This window comes from Megalobrama amblycephala, linkage group LG10, assembly GCF_018812025.1.
Source record: "Megalobrama amblycephala isolate DHTTF-2021 linkage group LG10, ASM1881202v1, whole genome shotgun sequence".
NCBI lineage: Eukaryota > Metazoa > Chordata > Actinopteri > Cypriniformes > Xenocyprididae > Megalobrama > Megalobrama amblycephala.
The window spans coordinates 978,345-999,806 of NC_063053.1; the positions used below are offsets into that span (position 1 = coordinate 978,345).

Genomic DNA, 21,462 nt, shown 5'->3' on the forward strand with positions numbered 1-21,462 from the left:
GCTGAAAATTCACAGGAATAAATTACATTAATTTTTTACTGTGTTTTTGATTAAATAAATGCAGCCTTGGTGAGCAAGAGACTTCTTTTAAAAACATTAAGAAAAAAACAAAAATTTTGAATACTTTTTTTTTTTTTTTTTTGGGATCGACAGAAATTCACAACACGGTCATGTAAAGACAACGCTGGGCAATTCGTTTTTCTTTTTTCCCACACCAGCCTATTATGGCAGCGTCAACCGCTAAACCCGCCTTTAAACTGCATCTAAAAACAAAATGAACTGTGATTGGTCACTTTCCATGTCAGTCAAACAGTCTATTCCTGTCTAAGTGGGGCGTTCATGGACAGAAAAGGCTGAGATAATCTCAACCGTTGACTGTGGACTCAGAGTTATTCATGTGGCCATCCAAAGACGTAACAGCATCAGATGTCAGGTGACTCCCGCCGAAGTCTCGCGGTTCATTCCGCATGTTTCCTGGATCTACAGCTGGCTCTCGCTCTTGGTTCATCACCAAGGCCACCCACCCCTTCTCAACAGAGCCAGTTCTGCCGACAAAACACAGCGTCCCCGGCTAGACGCGAGTGAGTCAGCGTTCACACGCTAGTCTTCAGATCTGACCGAAGCGCAGGAACGAGGGCTGGAGTTCGGCCCAGAGGATGTCACATACAGCTGGAGAAGAGGAGGTGCATTAAATCCAGACCAGACCAGCAGATTATATATATTTTTTATTTTACTTGAAACATTACAATAATATTAAAATAAAAGCACTCGAGTTATTACTTCAACTGAAAGAAAGTGAGAAAAGAAAAATCTGTTCCACAGGAAAATGGATTGATTTAACCCTCCAGAAAATCCAATGACAAGTCTTCAGATGGTGTTAGTCACTTAAGAAGATATATAAATACCAGGAATATTAAACAGTTTGGGAAAGCAGCGATTATGTCACAAAAGGCCAAATGTTTTAGGGTAACCACAGTCATCCAGACATGACACATATTTAGGCGCACATCATTTCTTGATATATGGCTAGTTAAGATGGTGAGCTGTTATATCTTGGGATACAATGTGAGACAATAGATGTGCCTGATGATTGCGTGATGCATGTGTGCAAGTGGGATTATAAAGCGCTGCTCGCCAGATAATATAAAAGTAGAGTTCAAAGAGATTACGAAAGTCAGGGAGAGTGAAGCAATACAAAAAATGAAAGCAAACTGTACACACATATGGGGAAAATACTTGAAGAAGAAAAGCCGACAAATAAACAATCGGGGAGACAATAAACAGACAAGCGTACAAACACTTACAGACAGACAGAGAGACAGACAGATGCTTGTACGGTATAAGGGGATCTAAGCTCTGTAGAGCAGGATTCTCTCGGCACACGTCTGGCCCACCAGACTAGCGTACTGCTCCACTTCCTTCTCGTCGTTCAAACCCTTCCGCTTACGGGCGTAGGCCGCATAGGGCATCACTGTCCTCCTGTGGAGCACCAACGCCCTGCCCAGATCCTTCAGCGCAAGAGCATCACCTGAAACACACAGAAAGAGGAGAAAAGTTACTGTAGATGAACCCTGAGAAACAGGATCTGCAGGATCACTAGTAACCAGTGTTGGGGTAACACATTACAAATAAAAGTAATCAGATTACATTTTTTAAGTAACTAGTAAAGTAACGCAACATCATTGTTGTTATATCCCAAGATATAACAACTTATTAGGGAGCAACGTAATCACCACATTCAACGCTAGTAAAGACATCGTTAAAATAGTCCATGTGACTACTTAAGGGAAAATTTCCTGATAATTTACTCTCCTCCATGTCATCCAAGATGTTCATGTCTTTCTTTCTTCAGTCGAAAGAAATGAGGAAAACATTCCAGGGTTTTTCTCCATATAGTGGACTTCACTGGGGTTCAACGGGTTGAAGGTCCAAATGTCAGTTTCAGTGCAGCTTCAAAGAGCTCTACATGATCCCAGACGAGGAATAAGAGTCTCATCTAGAGAAACCATTGGACATTTTCTAAAAAAATAAAAATTATACACTTTTTAACCACAAATGCTCGTCTTGCACTGCTCTGTGATGCTCCACGCATGACGTAATCATGTTGGAAAGGTCACGCGTGACGTAGGCTGAAGGCAAAAAACTCCATCTCATTTTCTCCAGCAACTTCAAAATCATCCGACATCGTTGTTTAACCTTTTTTTGTAAAGGGCGTTTGATTTAGTCTTTGACGTTCACTTTGTAAACTTCCACCTACGTCACGCGTGACCTTTCCAACATGATTACGTCATGCGTGGAGCATCACAGAGCAGTGCAAGACGAGCATTTGTGGTTAAAAAGTACATAATTTTAGAAAATGTCTGATGGTTTCTCTAGATCAGACTCTTATTCCTCGTCTGGGATCATGTAGAGCTCTTTGAAGCTGCACTGAAACTGACGTTTGGACCTTCAACCGTTGAACCCCAGTGAAGTCCACTATATGGAGAAAAATCCTGGAATGTTTTCCTCAAAAACCTTCTGAAGAAAGAAAGACATGAACATCCTGGATGACATGGAGGTGTTATTTTTTTGTTTTTTCGATTTTTGCACAAAAAGTATTCTCTTCGCTTCATAAAATTAAGGTTGAGCCACTGCAGTCACATGACTGTTTTAACAATGTTTTTAGTACCTTTCTGGACCTTGAAAGTGGTAACTGCGATGCAGTCTACTGGAGACCAGAAAGCTCTCTGATTTCATCAAAAATATCTTAATTTGTGTTCTGAAGATGAATGAAGGTCTTACGGGTGTGGAACAACATGAGGGAGAGTAATTTTCATTTTTGGGTGAACAAAGCCTTTAAGTCACTGGGTGGAGGGATAGGTTCAAATGAGGGTCAGGTGCAGATTCCAACTAACAATTACCCAGGTATGATGATGAAAAAGGACCTCACCACCCTTAGGCAACAACACCAGGTCAGTCAGGGTTACTACAGCTTGACCTCAATCGTCACGAACACAAAAGCAGAATCGTTCCAAAAGCAGCCAGAGACGTGTAACAATGACTCCTTCAGTGATGGAACAGCTTGGTCGGTTCTCATTTGTTTATAGGACTTCACTCCACTCCAGCAAGCCAACATTCACATACACATTGCGTATTCAGTCAAGAAGCCAACACCTTCCCCCATGAGCTGTTAAAACAAGAATTGCTGCAAAAAAAAAGAATGCAGTCATTTGTAGAAGCCTGAAAATGGCCCTCCAAGGCAGCGGGAGGTTAAAAAGGGGGAGAAGAAACTTTCTAGGCCAGGTTGACTAACTCAAATGAAGTATTACAACGTCAGCTCAAATAAACACACACAGAAGCACAAACAGGCCTTTGTCAAGTCAAATGTTGAATGTTTCGGAATTCAAAGAAACTTAGAATTTTGAAATTTAAAGTCATAAACAGCCTGAAAAAGCAACATTTCAATGTTGCGATCATAGACTTTAGATATACAAAGATGGTGCACTCGTATTACTTATGAACAGTGGTGTATAAAGTACTCGAAAACCATACTTGAGTAAAAGTATAGATATCTTAATTACTTATTACTTGAGTATGTGATATTTTTTGTACTTAAGTATGAAAAGTATTGTTTTGGTATTAAACGCACTTAAGTATTGAAAGTAAATATAAAATACAAAATAAAAATTGTTCTATACACAGTTTGAGCAGCAAGATTGTGTTCAGTTTTAACTTTCTTGGATTTTGTTTTCTTTGAATTAAAACAAATGGCAAAATGTTTATTGTAAGTTTTAAATATAAAAAATACTAATATATTAATTATACATTGATCGTTCATGTTAATTCATAGTGCATTATAACTAATGTAAGAGACAACTTTAAAATATTAAAATGTAAGTGTTGAAATTAACAATGAACGATACTTTTATTAACCTTATTTAATGTTACAAATGGACTCTTATTATAAAGTGTTTCAATATAAATCCAAACATTCATGCTTAAAAATGACCATCTTTACACACAAAGGCATAGCATGTGTCTACTATATGTGTACTTTCACACATTATTTGGCTCTATTTTAGAAAACTTGATGATTATCTAATCAAAATATGTGTTACAGTGCTGATAAAAAAAAAAAGAACTGAAATCGAATACATTTCTGATTTATGTTTCTGTCGCTGCATGATGAGAATACAGTTTAAATATGCAACTTGGCTGGATAATGAACGCATAACAGCGAACAAATGCATATAAACTAAAGCAAATGAATGGTAACAATCGTGACATTAAACAGTTGGTGTTTTTGTCACATTGTTTTAACCGCTTGAGGTACTAATGTTCGCATCCTCTCAGCCTCGACTGCAAACACACTGCTGTTCTCCACTAATGCAGCATCTACTCAACAAACTAATTACTTTATAATGATATGAAAACATGTACTGCAGTGTTCACTGTATTTAAATCCGTTTTTGAAGTGTCCCGCTCTGTGCAGCGCGCAGCCTCACGTCACGTGTCAAAACAAACTCTACGAGGCACCAGTGATCGTTTTTATGTCGCCTCTAGAGGTCGCTCTCTGACGGCGCACTCTTCTCAGCTGCTCCAGCAACGGACGCAACACGGAAAATGAAATCAACCGCGGTTGTGAGAGCACTTGCTTGCAGTCTGTGTTCTTCCGACTTTATTTTGCATTAAGTAACGAAAATGCTTTGGGGAAATGCATCAGAGTAAAAGTGTACATTTTATTTAGGAAATCTAGTGGAGTAAAAGTTGACAGAAATATAAAAACTCAAGTAAAGTACAGATTCTCCCAAAAAAATACTTAAGTACTGTAACGAAGTGTTATTACTTCATTACATCACACCACTGCTAATGAATGAGAGAAAGTGCAACATGCAATATGGTGGAAAAAGTCCCGCCTTCTAAATAAAAGAGCCAATCGCTGATTGGTAAAGTCATTCCGTCACTGACGTTAGAAGCTCCGGTAGTCCAAAAAAAAAAAAGTTATGTGAGCATAAGAAACTAAATTTATGAAACAGTTGCTGTCAGACTTCATTGGCGATTTCAAATATGAAATATAATCATAAGCTTGTTGAACAGCTTTGGAGAATTTGATGTTTTACCATTCAAAGGGATAGGAGATATATTTGCATGACTGAAATAGCTGCCGAGAGGTGTTTCAAAGATGGTCGCCGAGTGAAATGACTTGACTTAAAGGGACTTTGATGCCACATCGTGCAACCTCTGATAAAAAACACCAAGATTTAAAGGTGCCCTAGAACGTTTTTTCACATGTAATATAAGTCTAAGGTGTCCCCTAAATGTGTCTGTGAAGTTTCAGCTCAAAATACCCCATAGATTTTTTTTAATAAATTTTTTTAACTGCCTATTTTGGGGCATCATTAAATATGAGCCAATTTATGCTGTGCGGCCCCTTTAAATCTCGTGCTCTCCGCCCACGGAGCTCGCGCTTGCCTTAAAAAGTGCCTAAACAAAGTTTACACAGCTAATATAACCCTCAAAATGGATCTTTACAAAGTGTTCGTCATGCATGCGTCGGATTATGTGAGTATTGTATACTGTTATATTGTTTACTTTGGATTCTGAATGAATTTGAGGCTGTGCTCCGCGGCTAACGGCTAATGCTACACTGTTGGAGAGATTTATAAAAAATGAAGTTGTGTTTATGAATTATACAAACTGCAAGTGTTTAAAAATGAAAATAGCGACGGCTCTTGTCTCCGTGAATACAGTAAGAAACGATGGTAACTTTAACCACATTTAACAGTACATTAGCAACATGCTAACAAAACATTTAGAAAGACAATTTACAAATATCACTAAAAATATCATGATATCATGGATCATGTCAGTTATTATCGCTCCATCTGCCATTTTTCGCTATTGTTCTTGCTTGCTTACCTAGTCTGATGATTCAGCTGTGCACAGATCCAGACGTTAATACTGGCTGCCCTTGTCTAATGCCTTGAACATGGGCTGGCATATGCAAATATTGGGGGCGTACATATTAATGATCCCGACTGTTACGTAACAGTCGGTGTTATGTTGAGATTCGCCTGTTCTTCGGAGGTCTTTTAAACAAATGAGATTTATATAAGAAGGAGGAAACAATGGAGTTTGAGACTCACTGTATGTCATTTCCATGTACTGAACTCTTGTTATTCAACTATGCCAAGGTAAATTCAATTTTTCATTCGAGGGCACCTTTAAATTCCTGAAGAAATGGGAATGTGTTAGTTTGTTTTTGTGTGATTTTTAAGCTATGGTATCTTTTTAACGCCTTCGTCTTATCTTACATTAATGACAAACTAATGGTTAACTTGCTCTCAAGTGTTCAGGGACCGGCTTTGACTGTTCCAATATGGCGGACGGCTTACGTATAGTGGCCCATAGTTGCAATTATGTTTGCCAACTCAATTCAAATTGAATTCAAATCCAGTAACTGAACTGGAATTCTCAATTCGGTTCTGAATGGTGCACAAACATGGTGCAGGAAACACTGTTAATAAAGGTAAAGAACACACTCAAATACAACACAAGTTATAGGTGGAGACAGAAAAGTGGTGCCATAAATTTTGGCATAAAGTCCTGAGAAAAAAAACTGAATACTGCAAATGTGCTTTGCCACACCACAAAGTGACAGAAATATACAAACTATAGGCCACCAGCCTTAAATAGAGCTGGAGGAGCAGAAGGGAAAATAAACACAGGGATATGCAAAACTCCAGTCCAACAGTGACAGATGAGTAACAATATATTGCTCTGGAGATTCTTTTTAGTGAAAATTATGATTGATATTAACAGATCTGACACCGGCTCATAGCACTCGCTCTGTGAAGCGCCTCATCTGGAAGCCAGCTGACGGAGATTTCATGGGGGATGCTGGGTAATGTAAATTAGTCCTCATCATTTCACACACACACAGGGGGTTCGGTTTAATTTTCACTGTTTCCCTGTAATATATCCAGTAAAACTCATCCGCCACACAGACACTGTTCAAACTTGGCTTGGGTTTTGTGGGAGATTGATGGGAATGAGAAAAGAGAAGTGAAAGAGAAATGAAATCTAAAACTTGAGCACAACTACAGTACCCACACTGTTCTCTCGTGCCGATAAAAAACGCAGTTGAAAAGACCTGCATGTGTTGTGTTTGGATGCTGGTGTTCTTCTAGATCATGCTACTTGACCAGCACCAGAGCACCATCTAATTAATGAAATAAAATATTAATATGTAATATATTGCTATCTGATGCAATGACATTCAGACTGTAGCTGAAGAGGCCTTACAAATGTATGATCTGTCCTGATCCTGGTCTGGAATGGAGAAAGATGCGAGCGACTCCAGCCTGTAAGACGATATCCGTGTGCAGACAGATAAAGCAGGATAAATAGAGTGCGAGGAAGACAGACAGCAAGAGTGAGCGAGAGAAAAAAAAAACGGAGCGAGGAAAAAGAGAGGTAGCTGGCAGTCCATCACACTACATCTAATAAATTATGATAAATGAAGAGCAGACGAGAGCCGTGAACAGCAAGTTCTGGACGTTCTCTCATAACCGTACGAAGCCCCTGCCTACACCCCCAAACCAAACACTGAGAGCTTTATTATTTCCACTCAAAAAGAAGAAAAAACATTCCCTGGAAAACCCCTTCAGGCGCTCAATACTTTCTGTCCCAGTAAGGTACCCTGTGAGAGGAGAATGAAAGCTTACTTTGTACTTTCATACTGCATATCTTCATTTATTCATCCACTGGAACTTTTTTTTTTGCTCGCAAACTGTAGTTCCTTGAATTAAAACTTTGAGTTTAAAACTCAAGAGCAAGCCAAAATTCAAAATCAGCACAAATGCGATACCTTGAATGCAGAAGGGAGGACTGTGGTCCTCCGGGGTAAACAGGTTGCGTAATGCATTAGCATTTTAAAGAGACAACCTAAGTGAATGTGTCGAAAATGTGGGAGAATGTATGCTCAGCATGGTATTATGCAGCTCAAGTGGGCATATTTAAGGTAATTCGTGGGTGAGGTCATGTAAACGAGACCTAGCTATGAATCTACAGCAAACGAAGCTGTATTTTATAAACACAGTTTCATGAGATTAGGTATTGCAAAATAATACACAATAAATAACAGATTTCTATATTGTCATCTTCACAAAAACAACCGTACTGCACGACAAGAGTCGTCTGATTCATGAACAATGACTAAGAGAATCACAAATGAAACGTTATCCATTTAATGAATACATTATATATCCAATAAACTCATATTCTGATGTCCATATTTTTTTTATGAACTTATATACAATAATGTGTTTCTGTACACCATGTCTTAAACACCAGGGGTGTTATTGGGTAATTTTTATTTTAAAAGGAATTAAAACATTAAAAGGGATTTCAGAGAATAATGAAAAAGAAATAAGAACGGTAATGGTGCGTTCACACCGGACGCAAATGAAGCGGTAAGCACGAGTGATTTATATGTTAAGTCAATGCAAAGACACGAATTGATATCCTGCGGTGCGATTCGCGCGAATGAAGCGGCACGAATGACGTGATTCGTGCAAATTGAGCGATTCGGGCGTTTGACGCGCTTGACGTGCTTAATGCGCTTAACGCGTGATTCGCGCGAATCGCGCAAGTTGAAAAATCTGAACTTTGGCGAATTTCCGCGCCGCATTAACCAATCAGGAGCTTGCTCTAGTAGTGACGTGACGTAGCGAGCTGAGGCAGAAATTCGAAACAACAATGGAGGACAAAATCATCGTCGCTGTACATCTTCATACATTTATAGAAACAGAAATAAAAAGGATCATGTTTGAAAGAAAGTGAGTGAGGAGGTCGGACAATCTGATAAGTTATAAAAAACGGTCTTTACTCAATTTGAGCTATATATATTTATACATATTAAGACTACACGCCAACTAAAGACTAATTGAGCTTATTCGCTGTAATTTACAATTATTTCCCCACTGACAAGTTGTGTTTATTCAGAGGAAGTGTGCAGAAAGCAGTGGGAGAGTCTGGGACACATAAAGGAGCGGGAGAGCCCCTCTCATGACGCGAATTTGCGTCTGTTGTGAAGGAATTTTCACGCGCGAATGAAGCGAGTAAACTCAAAATGTTCAAGCGTCCAACTACGCGCAAATAGCGCGATTTATTCCAGTCGCGTCTGATGTGAACGCAGCATTAAAGTTCCAGGTCTAAGTAATCAATTCAAACAATTTGCAAATAATAGTTTTTAATATATATATATATATATATATATATATATATATATATATATATATATATATATATATATATATTTACTCTTAATTGTATGTCTAATATGTCAAAAACGTTTCTTGTTTCGTCGCATTCTTATTTTGATGTCCATATTTTTTATGAACTTATACATAAATAATGTGGTTCTGGGGGACCATGATTTTTTTTTTTCCTGGGAGTGTTATTGGGTAATTTTTATATTAAAAGAAATTTAAAAAGTAAAAGGGATTTAAGAGAATAATGAAAAATAAATAAGAATCGTAAAAGTATTGTAGTTATTAAATAATCAATTCAAACAATAGTTTTTAAAAAAAATATATTCATTCTTATTTCTATGTCTAATATGTCAAAAACGCAAAACAATTCTTGTTTTGTCACATTCAGTTATGAATTATATTAATCATATCATATTAATCAAATAATAGCATGTTTTCAATTAAAAAAGGCGAAATTTCATAAAAATGTTGAGTAGTTTGCATCAAATAGTAGTTTGTCGTCAAATATCACATTTTTAGCTACTCGCCACATACTCTTTCACGGCTAAAACAAAAGCGTCGCATTGGAATTGACCCATCTCCAGGAGTTTGATTGACAGGCGATCTAACCAATCATAACACCGAATCCGCCATTTTGTCCGACAAAGCAATCAGTGGAGCAGATTAACGTAGATGGACTTGAACTTGAAAAATGGTGTGTATTGATGTCTTTCTGCGTTTGAAACAACATACCTTCTGATGTTCATTCATGTTTATTTGATGCTATAAATTAACGAGTAGGAAGAGATGATCGGTTCACACTGAGGGACTACAGCGATCTGTCACGACACATTAAAGAGCCACAAAACGGTATTTATTGTTTAAATTTCTTTAAAAATGACAAAATTTGTTTGACAATTGACAATTTTGCCATTACTAATTATTGGGAGAACTTGTCCCCGTCAATGCTGGTTGTGGCCCTGCTGTACACTGGACTGCTGTACATTATTTGACATTCAGCAAAGACAAAAGACTCATTTAAAGAAAAGTAAAAGAAAACATAACCGTGTCGAGATATCAAACAGCAATAAACAGTTCAGAATGAAAGCTTTTAGCTGCTCAATTAAGCACGACAATAACACTGTACAGAGCCGTCACGACAGTTGGGCTCTTTTCAGTCAGACAATCCAAACATCCGCTCTGCATATAAACACACTCCTTCCCCCGACCCATTCTTACTCCATTCATCCATCCATGACTCGATTAACACTCCCGTCAAGGGGCATCAGGCTTTCTCAATCAGCCGCACCGGAGGTTCACTGACACGCTGCTTCAGGGCCAGATCTATCCCAGGGTCAGAGGTCAAAGGTGATAGATCGGACTTTCTCTGGAATGAGTCGGGCTGACAAAAGAGGATCCTGACACCCCGGCACGCTCCTCGAAGGTCTGGATCAACTACAGTTTTCTTTCAGAACTACGTTTTTGGAACATACTTAAACTATTTATTAGAATGCAATTTTTCTGCGTGTATGTACTGAATCATTAACTGGGTCAATGACGTGATGGGTAATTTTTTTTGTCCAAATGATCTATTAATAATAATAAAAAAAGAAAGATGTATGTAAGGTAGTACAACTAGATCTCTTTTATTGAATCCGAAAAGGTTTTAATTATATTTTGCTTCATATAAAGGTATTTTAAAGATTTTGAAGTGTCAAAAGGTCATTCGGTTTAACTGTTCATTTGTGATTAAAATATATTAAAATGTAATAAATGTATTATTTTTTATTCTGGCATGATTTTATATCATCATATATCAACATAGTGCAAAATGGTGTTAAAATTATGTGTAGAAGTCGTTGCTTTGTTATGAGAAACAATGTCCGGAAAAATGAATTTCATTGATGTCATTCGGAGTAACCAATATAAAGGGACCATTTTGGATCAAGTCATGTGGTCAATATCATGTGACAGGATGTGACATCATTCAGACACCTGCAAAGGACCACATGGTCATGAAGCAAAGTAACTAACTCTCTCTTAACTATTCGATAAATTCATGTTTTCTCTTGATCATACGCATGTCCCGAAACATCAGGTCATTCGGTGCAACCGCTGTAAAACATGGAAAATGTTGGAATATTTTAAAAACTTGAACTAAATATAAAATGTTTTAATGTCCTTTTGATAGATATCAGCTTGTTAGCATTGATTGAAAATATCGTCATTCGGTAAAACTGAAATTTTGGTGAAACCAAATGACAAATTTTGTAATAAATGTCAAAATCAGTGTTAATTGATTATAAAAACCACATAATCTCATTGTTAACACTTAATAAAACTTCAAAAATTAATTATATCTCCATTAGATTTTTTTACACTTTTAAAAACCTTATTCATCAATGACCCTAATGCACAATATGATATGGTCCACTCAATCAGTGAGTAACATTAATTCACTAACTGCAAATAATTCATTAGACTGATTCAATCTGATAACTTTGTGTGTTGACAGCGAATACAATTTTTCCTCATCACATTTAATTCAGACCCCAAACACACAGATCAGATGAAGTATAGTTTCTTTTGCCATGGCACCGTCGATTTAGCCTAGACTATCAGTCGTAAAGTTTGAATTTGAAAAACAAATCAGTTGAATGCAGCAGTGAAAACGAAGCCAAAAAGCCAAATAAAATCAAGATTTTCACAACAATTTTGTGGCGCTCATCTCATAAATATAATCATTCTGAAATTACCTAAATCCTGTCGGTCAGGAGAAGCTCATGAGGTCAGTTTGGCCGTTGCCAGACAAACAATACAGACTCCCAGCCAGATTTACTTTATCAGACAAGTAACCCCACGATTGAAGAGTTCAAGCAGTATGTGAGTAAACGTGCTCCACAGGCACCTCATTAAAATAAGCTTCCTCCTCTGGATTGATCATTCATTGCCTTAGTGTCTGACAGAATGTTTTTGCTTCAGCTCTGAGCTCACACACCTGATTTAATCAATCAATCAAGGTCTGTTAGTTCAGCGCAAATACATTATGTCAGACAGACTATAATCACATATAACTAGAACGAGAACTAGTCTGAACAGCAAAACGTGTTTTTTGGGTCGGATTACAAAGAAAAATTCAAGACACATTTGACCATAAAATGCAAATTCATTTAAAATCTTTCAAAAAGAATGGGAAAACAATTAAAAAGAAATCAGTTTTAAAGGCTTTTTAAATAAAGTCATTATGTCGAGACACATGAAAAACAATGTTTGGTGCCAATGACATGTCAAGTTTTAAAATGTGCATGCACAAATGAGATTTAAAGGATTAGTTTGTTCCAGAATTAAAATGTCCTGATAATTTACTCACCCGCATGTCTTCCAAGATGTTAATGTCTTTCTTTCTTCAGTGGAAAAGAAATGAAGGTTTTTGAGGAAAACATTCCAGGATTTTTCTCCATATAGTGGACTTCACTGGGGTTCAACGGGTTGAAGGTCCAAATGTCAGTTTCAGTGCAGCTTCAAAGAGCTCTACATGATCCCAGACGAGGAATAAGAGTCTTATCTAGAGAAACCATTGGACATTTTCTAAAAAAATAAACATTTATATACTTTTTAACCACAAATGCTCGTCTTGCACTGCTCTGTGATGCTCCACGCATGACGTAATCATGTTGGAAAGGTCACGGAAGTACTAATCCAATGTTTACAAAGCGAACGTCAAAGACTAAGTCAAACGCCCTTTACAGTAAAACACCAAAATCGGACGATTTTGAAGTCGGAGGTGAAAATGAGATGGAGTTTTTCTGCTGTACTTCCGCCTACGTCACGCGTGACCTTTCCAACATGATTACGTCATGCGTGGAGCATCACAGAGCAGTGCAAGACGAGCATTTGTGGTTAAAAAGTATATAATTTTATTTCTTTTAGAAAATGTCTGATGGTTTCTCTAGATAAGACTCTTATTCCTCGTCTGGGATCATGTAGAGCTCTTTGAAGCTGCACTGAAACTGACATTTGGACCTTCAACCCGTTGAACCCCAGTGAAGTCCACTATATGGAGAAAAATCCTGGAATGTTTTCCTCAAAAACCTTCATTTCTTTTCCACTGAAGAAAGAAAGACATGAACATCTTGGATGACATGGAGGTGAGTAAATTATCAGGACATTTTAATTCTAAAGTGAACTAATCCTTTAATAAAAAGCTTCATATTTCTCTCAGTTTTCAAAGAGGGCATGTAGTTTATAACACAGACATCTACATTAGTTTCCTAATGTGGCTCCAATGTGGCTTCCACAGACTCTAAACATCGACCTTGTAACCAACCGTCAGACCGCTGCCCTTGAGCTCTGCTGAGAAACAGGCCTGAAATAGTTGGTCTGTCGGGCCAAGAACAACAGGTCAAGTAGGACTGGAGGCACCACAAGAACGATTTAAAAACACTGGGGGATATGAAGGCCCGCGTCTGGTTGCCAGTCAGCACGGAGGTAGGTCAAACAAGACCAAGAGCCTCCCAAACTCTGCAATCAAAACCAGTACCAAATGTGTGGGAAGCTATGAGGACTGCGATGAGGTCACTCGTATTGGCATCATTCTCAAAAAAAAAAAAAAAGTTTCCTTAACTAGATAATTTATAGACTTGCGTCTTTGGTTTAGAAAACCTAACGTGTCCTAACCAGGCACAATGAGACCAATCCTCTCTCTCTATTACGCTAATCTTCATTTTGTCCTAACCAGCCACACTATGACAAGTGACACAATGTTCTACTGGTTGCTTGGTTTTGGAGCCCCGCCCACAATGCATTTGATTGGTGCAAAAGATCCATGTTAGATGCCATATTTAAGTAGGCAGTGTGTAAAACTGTATTCAGCTGGGACACTTACTACTAGAGCTGCACTATTAATCATTGAAAGATCATGATCTCGATTCAAACACCAATGCGATCTTATTCCTAAATGACAATGATTCGGCTATGTCTATTAAACCTTTGACAAGTACGATCACAGCGGTGTTGGCGCTGCCGCTGAGCCGGAGAGAGCCGTTGTCATTTGTAGATATGAAAGAGCTTCACTAACAGTGTTTTCAGCCACACAGTATCGTTATTTCCGTTTCAATAATTCAAATTATCACTGGGATAAAAGTTTATATTTCAGATATAAACACTGATGGTAGCGATCAAAACAGACTAATCACCTTTTGAAAGTAACTTGACGCTTCAAATAAAGATTGTATCAATTGCAGTGTTACACCAGTAGGTGGTGAAAAGTGACTGATAAAATACGTATTTGTCATTGAATCATTCAAGAGATATGTTCAAAAATGCTGATTCATCCAGTAAATAAATAAATGAGTCATTGAATCATTCACTCATTCATTCATTTTTTTTTTTTTTTTTTTAAATAGACAGCAGCAATTAACATTTTATCAGAATCTCTAGTAAATTACATGTTATTTTGTTTGGTTACCTTTTCAGTATTGCGGGAGAATCGATTTTAAACAAAAAGAAAATTGTGATTCTCAATTTATCCAGAATCTTGCAGCTCTGCCTGGTACTAAATTTCATGTTGAAAGGGAAACAGTATCACTCACTTCCATGAGTTTTGACACCCTCTTCATCAGCGGCTTCAGAGACGAGTTCAAAAGTGCTGTGAGGATCTGCTGACCGTGAGCGTAATCTCTCCTCGACCCTCAACATCTAAATGCTCGGCTATAACTTAAATATTTACACACAAGAGAAGTGCAGGCACACTTACACTTGCCCCAGTGTGTTTACAGGCCTGACGGGGTCGAATGTGAAGATTGATATGAACCTGATGAAAAGGAAAGCCATGATCAGATGGGTGAGGTCTATTGTTCCTTATAGGGAAAAGTTCATGCAGAAATTAAAAATTCATTTTGCTGCTCATGTTGTAAATTGCATCACAACTTCCACAAAAATATTAAGCAGCTCAACTGTTTTCAACATTGATCATAATAGGAAACGTTTACTGAGCAGCAGGTTTGGAACGACATGTGGGTGAGTAAATAATGACAGAATTTTTATTTTTGGGTGAACTAACCCATCAAGATTACGTTCAGAGAGACGTCTGACATTAAACACACATGAGGGTACGGTTGGATAAAGATCACGACGAGAAGGAAAAATAAACACATTGTCGTCTGTCCGGGGAGGACGTGTTTGTGGCATCCTAAAAGCAATGCTTCCTTTCTCGTCTGCCTGTATCACCCTGCATCACAATGTTGACAGAATAATAGAAATGCCTCTTTGAACCATGTTCTTTAAATAGTTAAAGACTATCTTCGTGATCGTTGCGCAGAGACTCACGTCAGCACAAACACCCCTACACTTCTGCTGTGGGCTAGAGTGGCACATCCTGATTTAACTGGGTAATATAAACAACACAGACTCTATACGCCTCTCGAATTACACACGAACTGCATAGAAGCGCATCAGCAGTGTGTCTGATGTGCAGCAAGTGGGACGCACTTTTAAATTTAATAACACTGTTCAAGGAATTTTTGCACCAAAATTCCTGGTAATGGAAAAGGAATTCTGTGGAACAGACTTAAATGAGTTGTGCTGCAAGAACTACATATTGTAATAATCAAATTATGTAAAATATTCAACAAACAAACACGTTACACAAACATAGGTGGAGAACTGTAAATGATGGCTGTTTCTGATATTCGGAGAAGTTCTGTGGGCAAAGAATCCATGGGCTTGAAGAAGAGGCACTAAACATACTGCCTTAATACAAATTTCTGGTCTTATGTAAACGATTCATCTGTGCAGTTTGTTCTGACGTAATGGAATCAGGGTTTGTAGATACATAAAGCTGTGTATCATCAGCATAACAGTGAAGTTTAATATTGTAACTGGAGAAAATATTATCAAGTGGGAGAAGGTAAAATAGGAACAATAGGGGACCTAGGACTGAACCTTGGGGGACACCACAGCTAACAGGAGGAGGATGGCATTTTGAGGTGAATTTTTTTTAGTTGTACAAACTGTGTACGGTTTGAAAGGTATGAAGTGAACCAAGCGTAAGGAATACAAGTGATACCAATAGCGGATAAACGGTTCAACAGAATATTGTACTCGACTCCATGGTATGCAACACCCACTTTTCACAATCAAAACAATCTGATTAAGCACAAGAAACAGTGAACAAAAATGGACTACAAGTAAAAAGTTTGGACACACTCAACTGAATTTGCTTCCCATTATTTTGAAAACATTTTGATGGTTTTGCAAACAAATACACTGCGTTCCAAATTATTATGCAAGTGACATATCAGTAAGATTTCAGTACAATAAACATTCAGATTTTAGTTTTTCTAAGAAAATGTATGTTTGTTTATTTATCCATGTCTTTTTAGATAACTGGTATCAATCTCAGACAAAATAATTTGCCAGGTCTATGGAAACCCTACTTAGAGGTTGTTCCACATTATTAAGCAAGTCACAGTTCTCATGCAATATGGGGAGGAAGAAAGATCTTTCTGAAGATGAAAAGCATGGAATGTGCAAAAGGCATGAAAACAGCTAATATTGTGTGAAACTGAATGGAGATTATCAAATTATCATACGATTTGTGAGTGCTTAGCAGAACTCATTTTAGCCACTCCGAACCAAAGCTCACAAAGAGAAACATTTACAGTGGGTGTAGAAATACATTTTTACAATACAGTTTTATTGTTGTGTTTTTTTGCAGCATGGGATAGTGCATAGTGCATTGCATTTCAGAAGGCACTATCCTCCTTTTTATATCATAGCTGAAAATGGCCAGTTATGAACTTCACATATCTTGCAAAAGTCATTTTCATACCCTCAGAGACCCTAAAGGGACCTTCCATCTCACTTCCCAATATTCCAGCCCAAATCATCACCCTCCAGCTCCTCGCTGACGTCGCAGTCTTGTTGGAACGTGGTGGCCATTCACCAACCATCCAGAAATCCATCCGTTTAGACCATCTATTGTAGTATGGCATTAGTCAGTGAATAAAACTATTTAAAAATGAGTCTTCATGTATTTCTAAACCCACTGTAAATGTTTCTCTTTGTGAGGTTTGGTTTGGAGTGGCTGAAATGCATCTTTACGCAGAACTGCCAGCCTGCATGGAGAGCTTCTTGAGACTCCAGAGACACCAGCAGCTTCAAATACCTGTTTGCTGCTCAACACTGGCTTTTTTATAGCTGCCCTTTTAATGCAATTAATTTTTTTGACAGGAACTTTCCTCAATAAGCCTTTATCTGACCGAGTTCTGCTGTGCTCTAAATCACTCTCAAATCTTATGACGATTTGATAACAGTTTCACACAATATTAGTTGTTTTCATGCCTTTTGCACATTTCATGCTTTTCATCTTCAGAAAGATCTTTCTTCCTCCCCATATTGCATGAGAACTGTGACTTGCTTAATAATGTGGAACAACCTCTAAGTAAGGTTTCCATAGACCTGGCAAATTATTTTGTCTGAGATTGATACCAGTTATCTAAAAAGACATGGATAAATAAAGAAACATACATTTTCTTAGAAAAACTAAAATCTCAATGTTTATTCTACTGAAATCTTACTGATATGTCACTTGCATAATAATTTGGAACGCAGTGTACAAATCATTCATATGTTCAAATTCTGGTATTAAACAAATTTTTTTTGGAGTAGATAGCGAAGGAGACACCATAAACAAACGTCCAGCATACGTGTGCCTCTTTCAAGATAGTCTTTAAAAGCATCCCAGGATGCATTTCTTGAAGTTGGTTGATGAATGCCAATGCCAAATATAACAGGGTTTATGCAGGTTTCAGTAAGTCAAATTTAAGACCTTTTTAAGACATTTTAAGACCATAAAGATTGAAATTTAAGACCTACACGATGCATTACCAAAAAATATTCAAATCAAAGAAATTCTGAAAAAATCATTTTATTTCAATGAATTCAGTCATTGAAAAAGCATTAATTTAATTTACAGATAAAGCAATCACATTAGTAACCTTCCACACACATCAATGTGCCAAATGCCCAAAACCTTAGGCCCAAAATGAAAATAGGCTAAAACAAACTTGCCCTCAAATAGAATAGATTTCATCTCATATTTATTTACATTACAAAACAGCATATTAATAGCCTAATAAAGATTGAACAGGCTACTCCAACCCATGTAACAACCAATGTAGCACACACACACACTCACACCAGATAATCCATTTTAGATAGATAGATACTTACCTCGGGATAATTAGAGTATCTATCTAACATGGATTATCTGATATATGAATGTGTATGTGTGTGTGTGTGTGTGTGTGTGTGTGTGTGTGTGTGTGTGTGTGTGTGTGTGTGTGTGTCCCGCACTGTCCCATGAACTGTGAGCCCAGATACCTCGACTTAACAATTCCATTGTTCCAGAACAATGGTCCTGGTGGTCTGATTTTGGCTTTCATTGAACGTTACGACATACGCCCTGGTAAGAGTACGAATCAATTCCCTCTTTATAAACTCCCCCAATCCAAATCTCGCCATAAGCGATCTTGTTGGGCCTGCAAGAGAACGGCTTCACGATTACTGAATCAGGGAACATCACTTGGAAGAGATCGCTAATCTCACTGTTGCTATTAAATGAGTAGTGTTTGTTTAGTCACCGTGTGTAGTATACAAATCACCTCGGCTTTCGCTGTGTCAGTCGCTCCAAAAGTACCCTGAAGGTTGTTCGACGGAGTTGTGATGATATCGCGCTGGAGACCGGAGGAACCAGGCATTGAGGAGGACGACAGCAGTGGTGAGGCTAATTGGCCGAGTCCGCTGAAGGGATTTTGCGGCTAGCTTGTGTTTCTCCGCTCTGGCGTGTGACTCCAGCGCCTTTACACCGCTTCACACCCAGACTCTGTAATTGATTTTATTTTTTTATTTTTTTGCAAAGTTTGCAGTGAGCCTCGTACCTGGAGCTGGGTATCGCTTGTAACCAACAGCAGAAATCGCTGTGATCTAGCCATGTCTCGTTGAAAGTACACTTTCCCATTTTCCACACGTAGCCGAACTTTAACAAACTCTGAGGAGACGCAGACGTATTTCGCGGGCAGGTATTGCATTTATCACGGGATTTGTAGTTTTATCACCGCGTATACCAACACCAATATACCCCAGAAAGAACTACGACTCGCTACTTTTTTGCTACTTTGTAATAACTTTCAGCAGGTAACGTTTCTGGAAATGGGTAAAAAAATTTAAGACCTGACTAAATGAAATTTAAGACCTCGGATGAAAATCTGGCCGTTTTTAAGACTTTTTAAGGCCTTAAATTTAAAGTTCAGAATTTTAGACTTTTTAAGACTTTTTAAGACCCCGCGGAAACCCTGTATAAGACAGATGCGTCCATTTGTGTCATTTCATAGTTTTCAAGACTTCGCTATTATTTGCTAAAATGTGAAAAACAGTACTAATAAACACTGACAAGGAGTGTCTAAACATTTGACTGCGAGTGTACATAAAAGTTGGGCAAAGAGAAACAAAAGAGAAAAAGAAGAAGAGCTCCAGCGCTCTTATTCATCAGCGCCTCACCCTCCCTCTTTGGCCCAAGCATGGCGTCTGCTTGTCGGTACTGACATTATTATTATTATTATCATTGTCATCAACCCCACAGTTCTGGGCCGAGACCACACCACTGACCCCGCTTGACTGCCGCTCCAGAATCCTGGATGCTCTCCACGCCTGGATCCAGTCCTGTTATTTCAACACACGTTTCGCAGGACCAATGCACCCCTCCTTTTGTTCACAGAACTGAAATCTATAAACACACTTGACGCTTTACAAATTGAGCTCCGAAGCAATGGCATCCAAGGAGCAAGTTTGCGGAATGGCTACCGTTATTAAGCTGACACAAATGATGTGTATTGTGCAATTACAGTCATGGGAACTGCTGTTACATATTGATTTTACAGTTGGCCCCTACTGACTCTGTCAAACTGATTAGTAAGTCTGATAGTAAAGTGTCATGACGTGGTCAAATGGAGTGGTTCCCGAACCCACTTGTGGTGATGGATCTCCATCAGAGCTCGCTCGATCTGACCCAGAGTCCAATAACCTGATGCAATTTTGACACTAAACAGACTGCATTTGATAAGCGCAGTCAGATGTGTTCGGGAAAGGTTGGCTGGACCTAAAACTTTGTGAGGAGGTCCTGTCAGATTGGCTCTGGAAAACGGGAAGAACTGCCAATGTCTTTTGAGCGTTTACAGGTTCAGCTACAGGATCTTTTTGAACATGTGCAACAGAACAGGTGACGTCGTGGGAGAATCTCACAACATGTCAAAAACATGTCAGGGTGGGAATTATAAGAATTATATTTTGCTTACAAAAATAAATCCAATTGTAGACTTAAAATAGGATATACAATTCTAATTATAAATAAAATAATAGTTTACTAAAATATAATGATATTATAAATAATATTATTAATTAATTTAATTAATTAGTTTATTATTTATTTATTTATTATTTATAATAATTAAGACTTTGTTAGGGTGAAAAAAATAGAAATTATATTTTGCTTATAGAAATAAATCCAATTTTAGACTTAAAATAGGATATAAAATTATTAAAATTATAAATAAAATAATAACATATTTCTAAAATAAATTAAATAAATATATAATTATAAATATATAAATATAAACATATGAATATATATATATATATATATATATATATATATATATATATATATATATATATATATATATATATATATATATATATATATATAAAATTAAAACTTGTTGGGTGAAATTTTATTCCAAGAAAGGAAAAGCAAACGCAAACGCAAAAAAAAAATGCTTAAAAATAAAGCCATTTTAGGATTAAAATAGGATATATAAATAACATAGTAAAAACAATGATAAAAAAAAAAAAATTAATGTATTAACATATCAAATTTAAAATTTATCAGGGTGAAATTTCATTCCAAAAATCAAAGGAAATATGAAATTATAATTAGTTTATTTTAGTTTTAAAACATGACTTAATAATCATTTTTATTAAAATCATATTGATTTCCAGCAGCATTTTATTCAAACCTTATTAAATATGCATAGTCATTGCTTACAGAAATCAATCCAATTTAGAATTAAAATAGGATATAAAAATATTTAAAATTATAAATAAAAATATATATATATTACTGAAATATAACAAGACTGTTATAAATAATATTAATTATTTATTTCTATTA

The 21,462-nt window shown here is 37.2% G+C and overlaps 1 protein-coding gene across 5 annotated transcripts in view; it reads right to left on the minus strand.

The window, feature by feature from the left end:
* Positions 1-712: 712 nt before the first annotated feature.
* The window catches only part of LOC125276421 (arginyl-tRNA--protein transferase 1), a 128,800-nt gene continuing 108,050 nt past the window's right edge, over positions 713-21,462 (minus strand). For all 5 annotated transcript variants that reach the window (XM_048203867.1, XM_048203865.1, XM_048203866.1 and 2 more), the window contains one exon: positions 713-1,528. In XM_048203867.1, the coding sequence (XP_048059824.1) occupies positions 1,350-1,528 (179 nt within the window). In that variant the 3' untranslated portion in view covers positions 713-1,349. The remainder of the gene's footprint in view (positions 1,529-21,462) is intronic.